Consider the following 16,663-nt stretch of genomic DNA (forward strand, 5'->3'; position numbering starts at 1 on the left):
TCCTTTTCTTCTAAACTCCGCAATAATTACAGTATCTTGTCTACGCAAAAGCAGAAACGAATGGCCGTTGACTTGTCTGTGGAGGCACGGAAGGTGCCTTACTAAAACTTAATACACACGCAGGCCCTCCAAACAACACCCCCTCCTCTTTTTAAAATGCCGTTCGCAAGGGCCGGGTGACACGCAGCCCGGCTTGGTTGTAAAAATAAATGATCGAGATGATGTTATTGTAAGATGATAAAAGGGGAGGAGGAGAGGGAGGATGAGGAGACTTCCCTGATTTCAATCAAACCGTGTTGCTTGTTGACTGCTGGCGACAAGCAGGCTGGACTAGGCTGCTGGAATGTCTTGGCTGACGGAGAAAGTCCGCATAGACTGAACTCTGCGTATCAATCACTCCGACAGCTTAGACCTGACAAATGACAGACTCTCTGCAGAAGTCTCTCTCTCTCTCTCTCTCTCTCTCTCTCTTATTCTCTGTCTTTTTATCTCTCATTCTCTCATTCTCTTATTGTTTCTCACATTCTCTCTCTCTCTCTCTCTCTCTCTTATTCTCTCTCTTATTCTCTCTGTCTTATTATCTCTCATTCTCTCTGTCTTTTTATATCTCTCTCATTCTCTTATTCTTTCTCTCATTCTCTCTTATATTCTCTCTTACATTTTCTCTCTCTCTCATTCTCTCTGTCTTATAATCTCTCTCTCATTCTCTCTTACTCTTTCTCCCATTCTCTCTCTCTCATTCTCTCATTCTCTCACATTTTCTCTCATTCTCTCTTACATTCTCTTTTACATTTTCTCTCTCTCTCTCTCATTCTCTCTCTCATTCTCTCATTCTCTCATTCTCTTACTTTCTCCCATTCTCTCTTTCATTCTCTCTTTCATTTTCTCTCATTCTCTCTTTCTCATTCTTTCTCTCATTCTCTCTCATTCTCTCTCTCTCTCTCTCTCTCCGTGTAGTGGAGAAGGGTGAGAAGTTTCCCCCATCAGTTTTACAGCTTTTACCTCTACCAAATCCTGACTTAAAGGCAAGACAAAGAAGAGAGGCTCAACAACTTCTCTATGGAGATTCTCAGTCATCCAGGTCATGGTTGTCCTAAAGGTGCTTTTTCAAGAGGCAACTGGACTTTTGTTTTGCTTTGAAGACATTTCGCTTCTCATCCAAGAAGCTTGAAGAAGCTCCTTGTCCATGAGCTGAAGGAGCTTATTGGATGGGAAGCAAAACGTCTTCTCAAAGAAAAAGAAAAACCCAGAAAATTCAGCTGCCTCTTGAAAAAACACCTTTGGGACAGTGAGCCAATTTATTTTCCAAAGCACCTGAAGGCAGGATAAGAAACAATGGATGGGAACTGATCAAGGACAGAAGCAGCATGGAATTAAGGAGAAATTTCCTGACAGTGAAGACAATTAACCAGTACTTCTGAAGTTGCCTTCAGAAGTTGTGGGTGCTTCATCGCTGGAGGTTTTTAAGGAGAGGACTTGACAGCTACTTGACTTGAAATGGTATAGGGTGTCTCCTGCTTGAGCAGAGGGTTGGACTAGAAGACCTCCAAGGTCCCTTCCAGCTCATCCTTATTCTCTACAAGCCCTAGGGCAATGGTTTGGGGACACGGCCAATCTACTGTCCTTGGTGGGGCCATCAATGCTACATTGCTTCATCCAGAAAGCTCAGTTGGAATTGAGAGAAGAAAAATGGTTTTTTGCTTTGCTTTCCATCCAAAGGGATGGATGTCCCAGGATCAACAGAGCAGTTGGGTCAACAAACGAAGCACCTGGTTAGTCAACAATCTGTTGGGCAGGTATATAAGCAAGGGTGAGCATCCCATGCTCCCAGGTGGCCTGAGAGGGCCCGAGACATCCAAAATGTCATTGTTCCAAGAAACCTTCCCCAAATAGGGCTGACAGCAAAGTGGAAGCTGTCAATTTGTCCTCAAAGCTGTGGGATATATAGCCCAACTGTTCGCAGCCCTGATGGGAACGAAGAAAGAACAGTAGAAGTCCCTGTAGCTCGAATCTGAACAAGGGGAATGCTGAGAAAATTACCTTCCATGAATGTATGGGTGGGCCTAAGTAAGTCATTCAAATATTTAATTACAAAGTAATTTGACCAAGCTGCCAATTCAGATATCCCAGCCAGTTTTCCAAAATTGTTTCAAAAAACTTAATTTTGATTCAGTGGGATTATTTACACGCACCAGAGCAGCTCCCTCACATCTATCCCAAACATGCACAGGTAATTCTCGACTTACGGCAGTTTGTTTAGTGACGTTGCAATGGCAAATGTCTCACTTAACAACAGAAAATATGTGCTCAGTTGTGGTTGTAAGTCAAGGGTTACCTGAATTGATTTTCTGAATCAAAATTTCAAATCTCCCAGAAAATCCAGATATGGGGCGACAACACGCATCTGCTTAGAAAGTCACCACAATTGACGGTAGTGTGTGTGACACTACAGTTTTGTGTGTCAATGTGACGCAGCAAGAGCAAAGGAATTATGAGAGCAGGATTCCAGTATTTAAGGGGCTGCCACAAAGAAGAGGGAGTCAACCTATGCTCCAAAGCACCTGAAAGGCAGAACAAGAAGCAACGGATGGAAACTTATCAAGGAGAGAAGCAACCTGGAATTAAGGAATTAAATTTCCTGACGGTGAGAATGACCTGCCTGGAGAAGTTATGGGTGCTCCATCACTGGAGGATTTTAAGAAGAGATTTGTCTGAAATGGTATAGGGCAGGGGTCGGCAAACTTAAAACACTCAAAGTGTCAAGCTGGCCTCCCTCAGCAACCAAGAAAGAAATCACTTAGCTCCATTTTGCAGAATTAAGAGTACTTTTACTGGTTATGAAAAGATAGCAGCTAAAGCAAAGCAAGATCTGAGGCAAAAGCGCGCAAAATCATACATATCAATATGTGACCAAACCCCCTCCCCCTGGTAACCCTCATCCCACTGTCCAATCTGCAAATCCCTTAGGCATCATGTGAGTTCCATCCTCAAGGAGCATCATCAGGTTGGTATGCAGGATGGTTGGCCTTGACCGACACCAAGCACTAATCTCCAGCATGCGCAGTAGACGGTGAGACCAAAACTCCCATTTTACAATCTCTCCTGTACTTAAACTTCCCCTCCCAAATACCAGCCCCCCCTCCCCATTTCAATGGCAGCCAAAAGCAAATAGCAAAGCAGAGGCTCACACAAAGACCCATTTGGACTCATTTCCCACAAAAAATAAAACACCGGGAGCCATAAATGTCCTAACCGGAAGCTCCCTGTTCAGTTCTGGAGCTGACCGGAAGTTCAGTTCCTCCATCATATAGTCTCCTCCTAGAGCGGCGTACTTTTTCCTCTACCTGTCATAACCGAAAGCCCTATCAATTGTGGAGACAACTGGAAAACCTTTCCCTTGCCATAGAGTCTTCTCCTGGCGCACTGTGCTTCTCTTCCCCCCCCGCCCCGGAAGCTCCTCTCAAAATTGTGGTGCCGACCGGTGACGGAGCCGCAGCAGAGGAAGGAAAGAGCCACATGCGGCTGCAGAGCCGCAGTTTGCTGACCCCTGGTATAGGGCCATGCTGGCGAACTGGTGGCAACCAGAGCCCTCTCTGCTGGCACGTATGCCATCGCCCCTGGTCAAGTCTCCGTGCCATTTTTTCCGTGAGCTTCTGTTTTCCTGCAAACGCCGAAACAGAAGCTCATGAAAGAAACAGATCTTATCTCTTGCTGCGCTGCCGGTGTTGGGATGCTGGTCTTCGGGTCTCTGCTGTGCATGCTCAGGCATGTTTGTGCATGCTCACACATTTGCATGCATTTGCACATGCACATTTTCCTGCAAATGTGCACACCTTTCAGTTTGGGCATGCACATGTGCGCAGTTTCGGCACTCAGCATCTAAAAGGTTTGCCAGCCCTGGTATAAGGTTTCCTGTGTCAGCAGGGGGCTTGGACTGGAAGACCTCCAAGAATAACTCTTTGTTATTCTGAATGGTGAGAAATGGTATAAGGGGAGGGGGCGTAATTCTGCTCAGGGTTGAATCCTGCCCTTCAGTCGGGAAGCTGCTGGTGTCCTTGCACATGCAACTTTGTGGCTGTGGTTTGTGGGACACAGAAGGCAACCTCATTCGACGTGTCCGGCCAAATAAATCCAAGGTTATACCAAGGACGTGCCCTACAGCAACACCAGGGAGGTGGTGGCAACCAAAAAAGAAAAAAGAAAAGAAAGGAGAGCAGATGGAAGAGAAGCAGGAACTTTGGAAAAGCCATCCATCACTGGCCCCACGACAGCAGCAACATGTTTTTTGCAAAACAGCTTTGTGCCAAGGAAAACACAAGCCTTGTGCCATTTTTAGAGCTTACTGAAGGATGATTTCTGTCGGAAGGGGTTAAGTGCTGGCCCTGAATACTCCATTTGACCCCGGCTTGCCCCGTAATGTTGTAGGTTGCAGAGTGGGGGGGGGGGGTTGCAGAAAATCCAAGGCATTCTGGTCAATTTCAATTACTGACCGATGGTAAGGAGTGCCTGTTTGTTCTAGCGTTTTAAGACACCGGGGTAGAAGGCAGGAGACGATGAGTTGTAGTCCTGCCTTAGGCGTGAAAGCCAGCTGGGGGGTTGTGGACTAATCACCAGGGAGACTTGAGTTCTAATCCTGTTTTCAGCATAAAAGTGGACTAGGTGACTTTGGGCCAGTCCCTCTCTCTCTCTCAGCCCAAGTCCCTCACAGAGGGGTTGTTGTGGCGAAAATAGGAGGCGGAAGGAGTATTAGGTCTCTTCACAGCCTTATGTTATGTGAAAAATAATAAGAGAAAGAAAAGTGAGAGAGAGAGAGAGAAAGAAAGAAGGAAGGAAGGAAGGAAGGAAAGAAAAGAAGGAAAGAAGGAAGGAAGGAAAGTAAAGAAAAACAGAAGGAAGGAAGGAAAAAAGAAAGAAAAGAAAAAGAAAGAAAGGAGAAGGAAAGAGAGAGAGGAAGGAGGAAGGAAGAAAAGAAAGGAAAGAAAAGGAAGGAAAGAAGGAAGGAAAGAAAGAAAGAAAAAGGAAGGGAAGGAGGGAAAGAAGGAAAGAAAGAAAAGAAAGAAAGGAGGAAGGAAAGGAAGGAAGGAAGAAGGAAGGAAAGTAAAGAAAAACAGAAGGAAGGAAGGAAGGAAGGAAAAAAGAAAAGAAAAAGAAAGAAGGAAGGAAGGAAGAAAAGAAAGGGAGGAAGAAAGAAAAGGAAGGAAAGAAAAGGAAGGAAAGAAGGAAAGAAAGAAAAGAAAAATGGGAGGAAGGAAGGAAAGAAAGGAAGGAAAGAAAGAAAGAAAGATAGAAAGAAAGAAAGAGGAAGGGAAGGAAAAGAGAGCAGCAGTTCCATCATCCCAGCATCATATGTAGCTACACTGAGGGTCAGCACAATACAATGGTAGTACAGATAGTCCTTGATTTACAACCATTCATTTAGTGACCATTTGAAGTTACAATGGCATTGAAAAAAGGGACAGAACCATATTTTCACACATCATATTGCAGCATCCCCGTAGTCCAAGGGTGTCCAAACTTGGGAACTTTAAGACTTGTGGACTTCAACTCCCAGAATTCCCCAGCCAGCCTGGCTGGGGAATTCTGGGAGTTGAAGTCCACAAGTCTTAAAGTTCCTAAGTTTGGACACCCCTGCCATAGTCACATGATCAAAATTCAGAGGTTTGGCAATTGGCTTATATTTATAACGTTTTGCCATGATCCCGGAGTCATGGGATCACCTTTTGCGACCTTCGGACAAGCAAAGTCAATGGGGAAAGCCGGATTCACTTAACAACTGTATTACTAACTTAACGACGGCAGTAATTCACTTAACAACCGTGCTACTATTTTAACCAACTGTGGTGATTCACTTAGCAACGGTGGCAAGAAAGGTTGTAAAATGGCACAAGTACTCGCTTAGCAACTGTCTTGCTTAGTGAAGTATTGGGTTCAATTGTGGCCATAAGTCGAGGACTGCTTATAGAATTGAACCAAAGGCGCCTGTCCAATTTCCCACTCTAGGCAGTGTCCATGGAGGGAGAATTTTCAGCTCATCGCTCCTAGTACAACCAGTAGCCACATGATGATTGCCTTAGGGACAAAACAAGGGAAGGACCTATGGATGCTGCCTTCAACTTCCAGAGAAAAGATATAAAATGCAACAAAGAAATATAAATATCTCTTAGTGAACCATCAACCAAATGGCTGCAGCCAACATGATACTAACTGGGATTGTATTCTTAGCCTTGCTATGAACAAGCATAAATGCTAGAATAAAAGGGCACAGAGCGAGAGTGGAGTGGAGTGGAGTGGAGAATAAGGACTAGAATACAATACAATAGACCAGGGAACAGAAAACAGAAGAGAACAGAACAAGGAATAGAATAGAGGAGAATAGAAAGAATAGAACAGAACAGAACAGAGAATATAGAACAGAACAAGAAACAGAAGAGAAGAGAAGAGAACAAGGCATAGCATAGCATCGCATAGAATAGAATACAATATAGAACAGAACAAGGACTAGAACAGAACAGAGTTGGAAGGGACCTTGGAGGTCTTCTAGTCCAACCCCCTGCTCAGGCAGGAAAGTCTATACCATTTAAGACAAATGGTTGTTCAATCTCTTCTTAAGAACTTCCAGTATTGGGGCATTCACAACTTCTGGAGGCAATTTCTGTCCCACTGATGAATTGTTCTAACCGTCAGGAAGTTTCTTCTTAATTCTGGATTGATCATTGTTTGGAAATAAATGTCCCTGCTGTTCAACAAACTATATTTCCCCACCCTGTTATGTATATTGTGAGTAAAATGCATGTATATATATATATATATATGCTCTGCAACTGGCTCATATTTACAACAGTTGCAGCGTCCCAGAGTCACGTGGTCCCTTTTTGCAACCTTCTGACAAGCAAAGGCAATGGGGAAGTTGGATTCACTTAACAACCGTGATTCATTTAACAACGGATGCAAAGAAAGGTCATAAGATGGGACAAAATTCACTTTAGCAACTGCCTCACTTAGCAACAGACAAATTTTGGGCGAACTTGCGGTCGTAAGTTGAGGACTACCTCTATGGATACAGAAGATGTTTCCTGAATAGGATTCCTTCCATTCTGAGTTTCACATCCAGATCATATTCTAGATAAAATAGAAAACTGGATGTGAAACTCAGATCAGAGACAGCATCTTCACCAATGGCTGCTCTTCTGTCAGAACTTTATCAGCTAGCATCAACTTTTTTTCTGGTTAAAACAGGGGTGTCCAAACTTGGGAACTTTAAGACTTGTGGACTTCTGGGAGTTGAAGTCCACAAGTCTTAAAGTTCCCAAGTTTGGACACCCCTGGGTTAAAACAACATCCCTGATATGACCCAAAGGTTATTGAGTCAATTTAACCCGGGGAGAGGTTAGATTAATTTTAATTTAAATGGTTCATTTTCAGGTGACCCTTGATTCTGCTTCAACTGAGAAAGTGAATAATTGCAATTCACTTCCAGCTGATGCTGAAAAAAAGAATTTCAGATTTAAAGACAAGACGTTGGGGGGAAAAAACAAAATTGTCAGTCAGATCCTGAGCAGAGCAAATTTGGAAACTTGTTTCATTGATATTTTTTTCTCTTTTGGCCCAAATTTTTTTTTTTGCTATTGTTATTCTGGACAGTGTGCCTTAAAGGTAGAAAACACTGAAAGACAAATTGACAGATCTTGAGCAGTAAAGGTATTGATAGTCCTTGAATTATAACAGCTTGTTTAGTGACCACTTGAAGCTACCACGGCACTGAAAAAAAGTGACTTTTCACTGTTTTTCACACTTACGACCATTGCAGTATCTCCACAATCACCTGATCAAAATTTGGATGCTTGGCAACAGATTCATATTTATGACGGTTGCAGTGTCCCGGGGTCAAAGTCAACGAGAAAGCTTGATTCACTTAGCAACCATGTTACTAAGAACTGCAGTGATTCACTCAACAACAGTGGCAAGAAAGGTCATAAAATGGGTCAACACTCAACAACTATCTCACTTAGCAACAGAAATTTTGGGCTCAATTGTGGTCATAACTCAAGGGCTACCTGGATATAATAATTCTGCCAAAAGCCCTGCGAATGCCACCAAGATTTATTCTTTTTTTCTTCATCCTGGTTCAAGCCACAAATAGAAACATTTAACTCTATAAATAGAAGTTTATTTAACATCAGCCTACACATAAAACCGTTTCCTTTCAGGGCTTGGAAATCATGCCTTTGAACTAAACATTTTGCAAGGTAATCCCAAATGTTTTTTTTTAATATTTATGGTTAAGAATATCTACTGAAAAGGATAGCACAGAAGACAAAATACATTAAAAATGTCTAGGGGTGGAAAAATCCCAACCAACCCAAACTAAATCTTGACCCCCCTCGCAATCTAACTAGAAGTAAGAAGAGCCTCCAGTCAAGTTTACACTGATACAATCCTGTTATTTTCTTAGCCAAGGGATAAAAATAGCTTGCCATTGTCCTCTGAGATTCCCCACCCCCAATTTCACAGCCTAATTTGCCGTGTTGTCACCCATCCAAGTACTAACCAGGGCTGATCCTGCTTAGCTTCTAAAGAGAGAAGCTAATATTTGCTCAGAGGTGAACTTTGAATAAGGAAGAGGAGAAAGAATTAGTTCACTATTCGCACAATTCATTATTATATTGTGTCTAATGTAATTCAGGCACACTTATTAGTCACCAGCTGTTTATTTGGATGTTTTTCTTCTTAATGAAAGTATTTCTTCCTAACCCAACTCTGTTCCCTGTTTGCATCTAAATCTGCACCAACCCTAAAATTTTAAAACTGCTTTTTTCTCATTTAAATGCCCGGAGTCCAGCTAATGTTGGAAGATTTGGAGAAAAAAATAGCAAAAGAATACACATGAAAGAAATCAAATATGCATTCATCAGAAAAAAGAATATGCAGGCTTCTAAGATGATTATTGTGCAGGCTAAGATAATTATTGGGCATCTTTTAACGTGCTAAGTGATACAATTCATAGTTAAAAGTGATTTAAATCACCCAATTCAAGGGATGTGATTTTAGAGAAAACTTATGATCTTTATCTTAATTTTTTTTTTTAAAAAAGAGACCTGTTAAATTCAATGCCATTTTTCATTTTGGATTTTCACTTTAAGGCATACAGTAAAACATTGGTGGAAGCAATCGTGTAATTTTTATCATACTGTGTAAATACAACACTTCCAAATACACAATATTCAATTCTGGTTGAAAATTGGAAAAAATTATATTTGAAATGGGGAATTAGTGACAGTATAAATTGTTTTTGCACATTTTAATGAAATAAAGTCAAGGATAAGAAAATAAATACTAATTTTATCCTGTAAAGATGTAACTTAAAAAAAATCCATTAAAGGAACATCCACGTGGGGCTAATAAAACTCCCCTCCCCCCAAGTGTATATAGATGAATTAAGAGGGGGATGGGAAAAATAACCTGATGCGTTTTTCATAGAATTAAATTTCCATTTAAGGGAATTTGAGATTTAGGCACAGGCTTCCCAATTCCCTGGGCATCAGACTGTAAATTCTTTGCCAATTGCACTGTTCTACACAAGCGTATTAAGACGCCCGAGTGATTAAGACGAAACGTGGATGCATTTTTATTCCGTTCGCTTTAAGGAAAAGAAGCATCCCAAATCCAAAAGGCGAAATATTTTCTTGTTTCGGAGCTTTAAAAAAAAAATCGGGAGGAAAAAACTAAAAAACCAACCGGGAAAAATAAATCGGTTTTTTTGAAAAACAACTAAGATTTGAAAATAGGCACAAGGAATCCCGTCATTTTGAAAACTGCCCGACTTCCAGCAAGGAAAAAGTCTACTAAATATAAAAGAAATCGAGACCTTTTTCTCCCTCTCCTTCAAAACGGGCAAATGGCAAATTGGAGGAAACCGTATTGAATTCGACGGCGCGTTTCGGATAGAGAGAAACAAGGAAGGGAAGGAGACAGGAATAACGCGGAAAATCCGACGCGCCAAGACGCCGACAAAACCCGACAAAACCCGACAAAGTGACCTCGAGAAAGGGGGCAAAACCAAATAACAAATCAACAAACCCCGATAAGCCGCATCAAAAGGGTGGGCTTCAGACCCACCCACCCAAATTAACTCAACCCTCCTTTTATGATTAGCCCCGCTGCCCGTTTCGGAGGTTCCTCGCCGGAGAAAACTCCCTGCGTGCTTTCTCCGTCGTATGAACCGAAAGCCAAGCGGCTTCCCTGCGTGTCTGCGTGGATTTTTCAGGATCTCGAGCTGATGGATGGCACAGAGGGCAAGGCTTGTCGGGGTGGGTGGAGGTGGGGAGATAAGTCCACGAGATTTTCCTTTGGTGATTTAGGAACTCTTGTTGGCTTCGAAAAGTCATTTTCTCCCTCCATAAATTACTTTAAAAAAAAAACCCAACAACCCAGCAACATCGGAGCGGCTATAAATCTGCTCCCTTCGTGGAAACGCCAACCCGTGTCACAACTGAAGTCAGCATAAAAAACGGATAATCGGGCGAAGTTAAAAGGGTGGAAGCTTACTGCTTACATTTTAACCCCGCGGGATTTTAAAACAAAAAACCAGACCCCCGGATTTTCTCTCATCTCTTTCTCCTGAAAAATAGCCCCTTTTCCAGACACCGCGCGCGGCTTTAAACTTTTTGCAAGTTTAAAAACCGGAGAGAAGGAATGCCGAAGCGGCTCAGTTCCTGGGGGAACTGAGATTCGGTTATAGGAATCGGGGCCCGGCAGTATTGCCACCACTTTCCCTGCTCCTTTCAATGGAAAAAGTCCAGGGAATTTTATCTGGAATAAATATAGGGCTAAGAATAGGCTGACAGAAGGAGGAAGCCCTTATAGAGTTATTTTTTCCTGTACCCATTTTAATTCTGCTCCAAAAAAAAAAAGTTCTTTAAATGCACAGTCCTCTCAACATAGTCTTCCCCAACTATGCAATCTTTTAGATTTTCCTTTTTTAAAAAAATTCAGCTTCAACTAAAATTGGGAGCAATCAAAATACCCAAACCCTTGGAAGAAGCATTTTCAATGTACAAGCTTTAAAAAATTAGTGCTCCAACAGTGGCATCAGAATAGGAGTTAAATCCCAATCTTCCATTACAATTAGTCTTCCTCTGCTCAATCAGCTCTCTCTCTCTCTCTCCCATGAATTTTCCTACGGGTTGAAATTATTTCCACAATTCCAAAGGATTGAAGTTGAAGCCTTTGTCTTAGAACCAGAGGATGAAAAGTTTAACACTTGGTGGGAAGATGTACAAGCTTTAGAGCCGCATTTCTTCAACCCTGGCGCCTTGTCTGGACTTCCAACTCTCAGAATCCCCCAGCCAGTATGACTGGCTGGGAAATTCTGGGAGTTGAAGTCTACAAGGTTGAGAAAACACTGCCTTACAGTAAGGTGCTAGTCCCTTTGATGGCATGAATGAAAGAAAGAAAGAAAAAAGGCTGGAGGGGTGGGAAGGGAATTACGTTCCATTTGGGTATGTCTAGTTTAATAAAAAGAAGGACTGGGGTGACACGATAGCAGTGTTCCAATATCATAGGGGTTGCCACAAAGAAGAGGGAGTCAAACTATTCTCCAAAGCACCTAAGGGTAGAACAAGAAGCAATGGGTGGAAACTAATCAAGGAGAGAAGCAACTTAGAACTAAAAAGAAATTTCTGACAGTGAGAACAATTAATCAGTGGAAGGCTTGCCTCCAGAAGGTGTGGGTGCTTTATCACTAGAAGTTTTGAAGATGTTGGATAACCATTTGTCTGAAATGGTACAGGGTTTCCTGCCTGAGCTGGGGGTTGGACTAGAAGACCTCCAAGGTCCCTTCCAACTCTGTTAACTTCTCAGGAGTGAAACCTTTTCCCAAGGTCTACATTTGGCTGGTCTGAATGTTATCTAAATAAGTTATTTCCCACTTGGGCTGGCTTTTTTGACAGGCCCTGCAAGGGGAGGGGGGGTGGAGATCCAAAGGCATTTTATGCTGATGAGGTATGCGTGCTGATGTGTGCACACACACCGTGCCCAGGTCAAATCTCAAAGTCACAAACTCCAACGAACACTTGGCAACAGATCAGGCATGTTCAAGTCAATGCATGTTAGGTTCAATTCTAGCTGGGTGGCACGTTTTTTCCCAGCATCTGCCCAACATCATCCGTGAACTAATGAGAGGAAAACTTAGATCCTTCTTTAAGAGGACTGAACTTTGGAAATGGAGCGCACTATTCTACATTTCTTCTACATTTCTTCGCTTTGCCAAGGGCACTTCCTATAGAAACTAATTAATGGGTACTTGGTCTTCCTTTGGAATTCATCATTAAGAGCTCTTCAAAAATGCTTTCTTGTAATGGGTCTGTCTCTGCGGAAGAAGTTTCCATCCCACACTTAAACCTTTTAGCTTTTTTTGTCTATCTTTAGGCCCTACTATCCTAGCATGCTGCGACTTCTGTTAAGTTGCCTCCAGAAGTTGTAAATGCTCCAACACTGGAAGTTTTCAAGAAGAAGTTAGATAACCATTTGTCTGAAGTGATGTAAGGTTTCCTGCCTAAGCAGGAGGTTGGACTAGAAGGCCTCCAAGGTCCCTTCCAACTCTGTTATTCTATTCTAAGTTGGGGTGTATTACTTTGTAAAATCATGGTCCTTGAAAAGATACTTAACCTAGGCACATACTCCCATACCTCTGATGCAGAGAAATATACTAGCATGGAAGTGTTTATGGAGATTCTCAACCAGTCCAGGTCATGATTGTCCCAAAGTTGCTTTTTTTTTAATAAAAAAAATTGCAAAAAGGCAACTGAACTTTCTTGGGGGTTTTTTTTTCCTTTAAAAAGGTTTGGCTTCTCATCCAAGAAGCTTCTTGGATGAAAAGCAAAACATTTTCAAAGAAAAAAAAATAACCAAGAAAGTCCAGTTGTCTTTTCAAAAAGTACCTTTGGGACAACTATGGCCTGGATGATTGAGAATCATAACAGTGAAAATATATAAGACAAGAACAAAGCCACATGGATGGAAATGCAATATCCTCATATTTGTAAATACTGAATAGACTAATTGTAAATAAGCATGGCGGCTATAATATTTAACTTTATATTCTAGTATGTATGGCAAAGACATTGCCCGGACGGTTACACTGTGTCCAATGCTTTAATGTGTGTTTAATAAAAAAAACTTTTTAATAATACTAATAAAAAAGGGAATCTCCAGAGAAATTTAAGGAGGTTCTTGCTGGATTTGAGACAGGTCTCCCCCAACTGGAGAAGCTTCTTGGAGGAGAAGCAAAACATTTTCAAAGGAAAAAAAAATACAAGTCCAGTTATCTTTTGGGAAAAAAGCACCTCTGGGACACCAAGTGACTCAGAAAAAAATCAGAAAAAAACCCTAATGGACATGATAGAATCAAACGTAATTGATCTATACTTAAGAAGTGAGAAATACTCGGGGATAAATTGACAACCAGATTCCCACATTTGCTAAATTAATAATATTGTGTATTTGCTTTGTGTGAACTCAATCATTCTTCTCTGCTAAACATCTCCCTGCTTAGCACAATCTACACATGAGAGTATCTTGCAAGTATCTTCCCCACCTAAGCTCTTATTTTAACCAAATATTTTGTTAACATTCAAGGCCATCCAATCATTATTGTATAGTGACTTTCACACTAAGAATAACAGAATGTAACTGCTAGATCTGTATCTCACTATACAATCATATATAGAACATACCAGCCACAACTGTTATTTACAGTTTCTAATGCACATTGTTATAGAAATTACTTTATTCTTCAAGGAGCATTTGGTAAAGATCCTAAAAACATAAGGCTCTGGCAATTATTATGATTTATTAAGTTTATTGGCAGCCCATTTTATCACAGAGTAACTAGTTTTTAATGTTTTCCCCCCAGGCTCCCCATCTTCTAACATGCTATAATTCATCCCCTTGTAATGCCACTGGTTCACACAACAGATCTAAAACCATTACTGAATAAAGCACAAAACTGGGGAACACACATTTGTTAAATTCACTTAAGTGCCTGAGAAGATTTCATAATATAAACCAAATGTCAAAAGCCACTCATCAAAATGCTTCCAGCCAGTAATTGATAAACCCTAGACTGTGTAACAATGGGAATAAGAGCTGGAAGAGATCTTGGAGGTCTTCTAGTCCAACCCTGTGCTCAAGCAGGAGCATACATCTCTACTCTAAGAGCAATGCAATGGTGCCAGATGTTTCCACAAACTTTTTTCCAACGAAATCCTTAGGAAAACCATGATAAGAATATGGATACAGATTTGCACTTGCAACACAGATGTTCCTAAATTAAATATTTCCCTTTCTCAGCACAGAATCATTTATCCAATATTTTCAGCTCTTGGCTGAATTTCATTTACGCTCCTCACTGCCTTTATGTTGATCATGCTGACTATGGCATGATTCAAATTTCTCTGCCTTCTGTTTTTGTGACTATTCAGAAACTTTTACAAAAGAGGCGACCAGAACCGAGGGCATATAACCAATGAAACTTTACCCCCACACCAGTCTTTAGACCTAAATCACTGGTGGCGAATCATTACAAGGAGACTGGAATTGCTACAATTGGGGATAGGCGAGCCAGTTTGGCGTAGCGGTTAACACACCACCAGGCTAAAGAAGGAGATCATGAGTTCAAGTCCCATCTTAACCACAAAAGCCAGTTGGGGGATTTGGGCCAAGCACCAGGAGACTGAATTCATGCCTTCGCACCGTAGGCATGAAAGGAGCTGGGTGATTTTGGGTGAACCACCAGGTGACTGTGAATTCTAGTCTCATTTTAGGCATGAAAGACGGCTGGGTGACTTTGGTCTTGTCCCACTTCATAGCCCAGCCCACCTTCACAGACTTCTTGTTGTGGGAAAAATAGGAAGGTGTGTTGAATATATTCGCTGATTTGAGCTATTTGTAAAAATAATAAAGGTTGGTTAAATCAATACATCCATAAATGCCACATACCGTATGATCTCCGGCCCGGTAGGGCTCCTTGTCGTGCCTGGAGGCCATGGAAGACACTGCTCTCAAAATGGTTGGCAGGCCAAGATGGCGTCATCTCCGCTGGGTTTACATAAGCCCCGGGATACGGGCTGGAGTAGGATCCATTGACCGTACGCATCAGAGTGTTCCCATACTGGTCACGGCCTCCGGCGCCCAGCAACAGTGGACTTTGGTAGCCCGCGTCTCGACCGGCTGTGCTGCCCCCAGGAGGGCTGTGGGTGTAGGCAAAACTGGAAGGCGGGTGAGGGCTGCCACCGTTGAAGTGGGTAGCCTCAGCGGTGGTGGGTTGGCCCCACCCAGGGTGGCCGCCCAGAGGATGCCCTTGGTGGGTGGGATCGCAGCTTTGCAGGTGGTAGGGCAGGCCCTGGAGCATGGAGGAAACTCGGCTGGTGGGGACGTAAACGGCCGGGCTTGTTGGGGTGTGCAGGAAATTGTTGGAGTCGTGGGAGTAGGCTGACTGGCCATGATTTGGAGCAAGAGCCAAACTCTGATACATTTTATATCCTTCAAAGCACAGCTCACTCAGTCAAAAAAGAAGCAGTGTTGGTGATGATCAGGACTCCTGTCAAGACAAGTCAGCAACTTGGATGGAAAGGATCTCAAAATGTTTGGCTTACAACTTCTGGGCTGTTACAATCAAAGGAAGTGTCCAAGCACCTGAAAAGGGAAAAAGAAAGAAAGAAAAACAATCAAGACTGCAGTTCCACACCTCAACCCACTTGGTTTCTTGGAGATCCTTGTTTTACGTAGATCTGGAAGGTGGGTTAGAAAGGAGCTCGTGAGATCTTAAGTTTAGAAGTGTCATCTTACAGAAACCTAAAAGGAATTGGTTGGCTGTCAAAGTTTCCCAACGGGATAAATTTCTCGTGATAAGTTCCTCACATCTGCATCTCATCCTTTCTTGGTAAGAGACCAGGGCAATAAAAGGATGGACGTCTGGCTGAAAGTTACTTGTTTAAAAGGTAAATCTTCTTTATGTCAGTTCCTGGTCATTTCAATTCCACAGTTCCAACATGAAAATAGCATACAATTACTTTTTTTTCAAAAAACTTCTCAGCCTAGCGTACAACATGGAGTTTGCGAAAGTTCACTCTTCCATATATATGAATGGCATGGAATGGAAGAGAATAGAATAGAATTCTTTATTGGCCAAGTGTGATTGGATACAAAAGGAATTTGTCTTTGGTGCATATACTCTCAGTGTGCATAAAGAAAAATAAAATAGAATATATTCATCAAGAATCATAAGAAACAACACTTGATAGTCATAGGTTACTAATAAGCAATCAAATTATACTAGGAAACAAATAAAACAATATAAATGGTAAAGATACAAGCAACATGGTTATAGTCATAAGTGGGAAGAGATAGGTACTAGGAAGGAAGAGAAGGATAATAGTCTTAGTAGGTAATATGACAATGTTGTGGGAATTAGTTGTTAAGCAGAGTGATGGCATTGGGGGGAAAACTATCCTTGTGTCTAGTTGTTCTGGTGTGCAATGCCCTATAGTGTCGTTTTGAGGATAGAAGTTGAAACAATTTATGTCCAGGATGTGAGGGGTCTGTAGTTATTTTCACAGCCCTCTTTTTGACTCGTCTAACTTGCTGGCTTTAACACAATAAGAGA

General features: G+C 41.9%; 1 protein-coding gene across 2 annotated transcripts in view; it reads right to left on the reverse strand.

Moving 5' to 3' along the window:
- The window catches only part of GATA5 (GATA binding protein 5), a 42,386-nt gene that overhangs the window by 14,934 nt on the left and 10,789 nt on the right, over nucleotides 1–16,663 (reverse strand). For both annotated transcript variants that reach the window (XM_081949766.1, XM_081949765.1), the window contains exon 3: nucleotides 14,998–15,693. In XM_081949766.1, coding sequence (XP_081805892.1) covers nucleotides 14,998–15,532 — 535 coding nt within the window. In that variant the 5' untranslated portion in view covers nucleotides 15,533–15,693. The remainder of the gene's footprint in view (nucleotides 1–14,997; nucleotides 15,694–16,663) is intronic.

Source organism: Natrix helvetica (assembly GCF_964273705.1).
Source record: "Natrix helvetica genome assembly, chromosome: 3".
Classification (NCBI taxonomy): Eukaryota; Metazoa; Chordata; class Lepidosauria; order Squamata; family Natricidae; genus Natrix; species Natrix helvetica.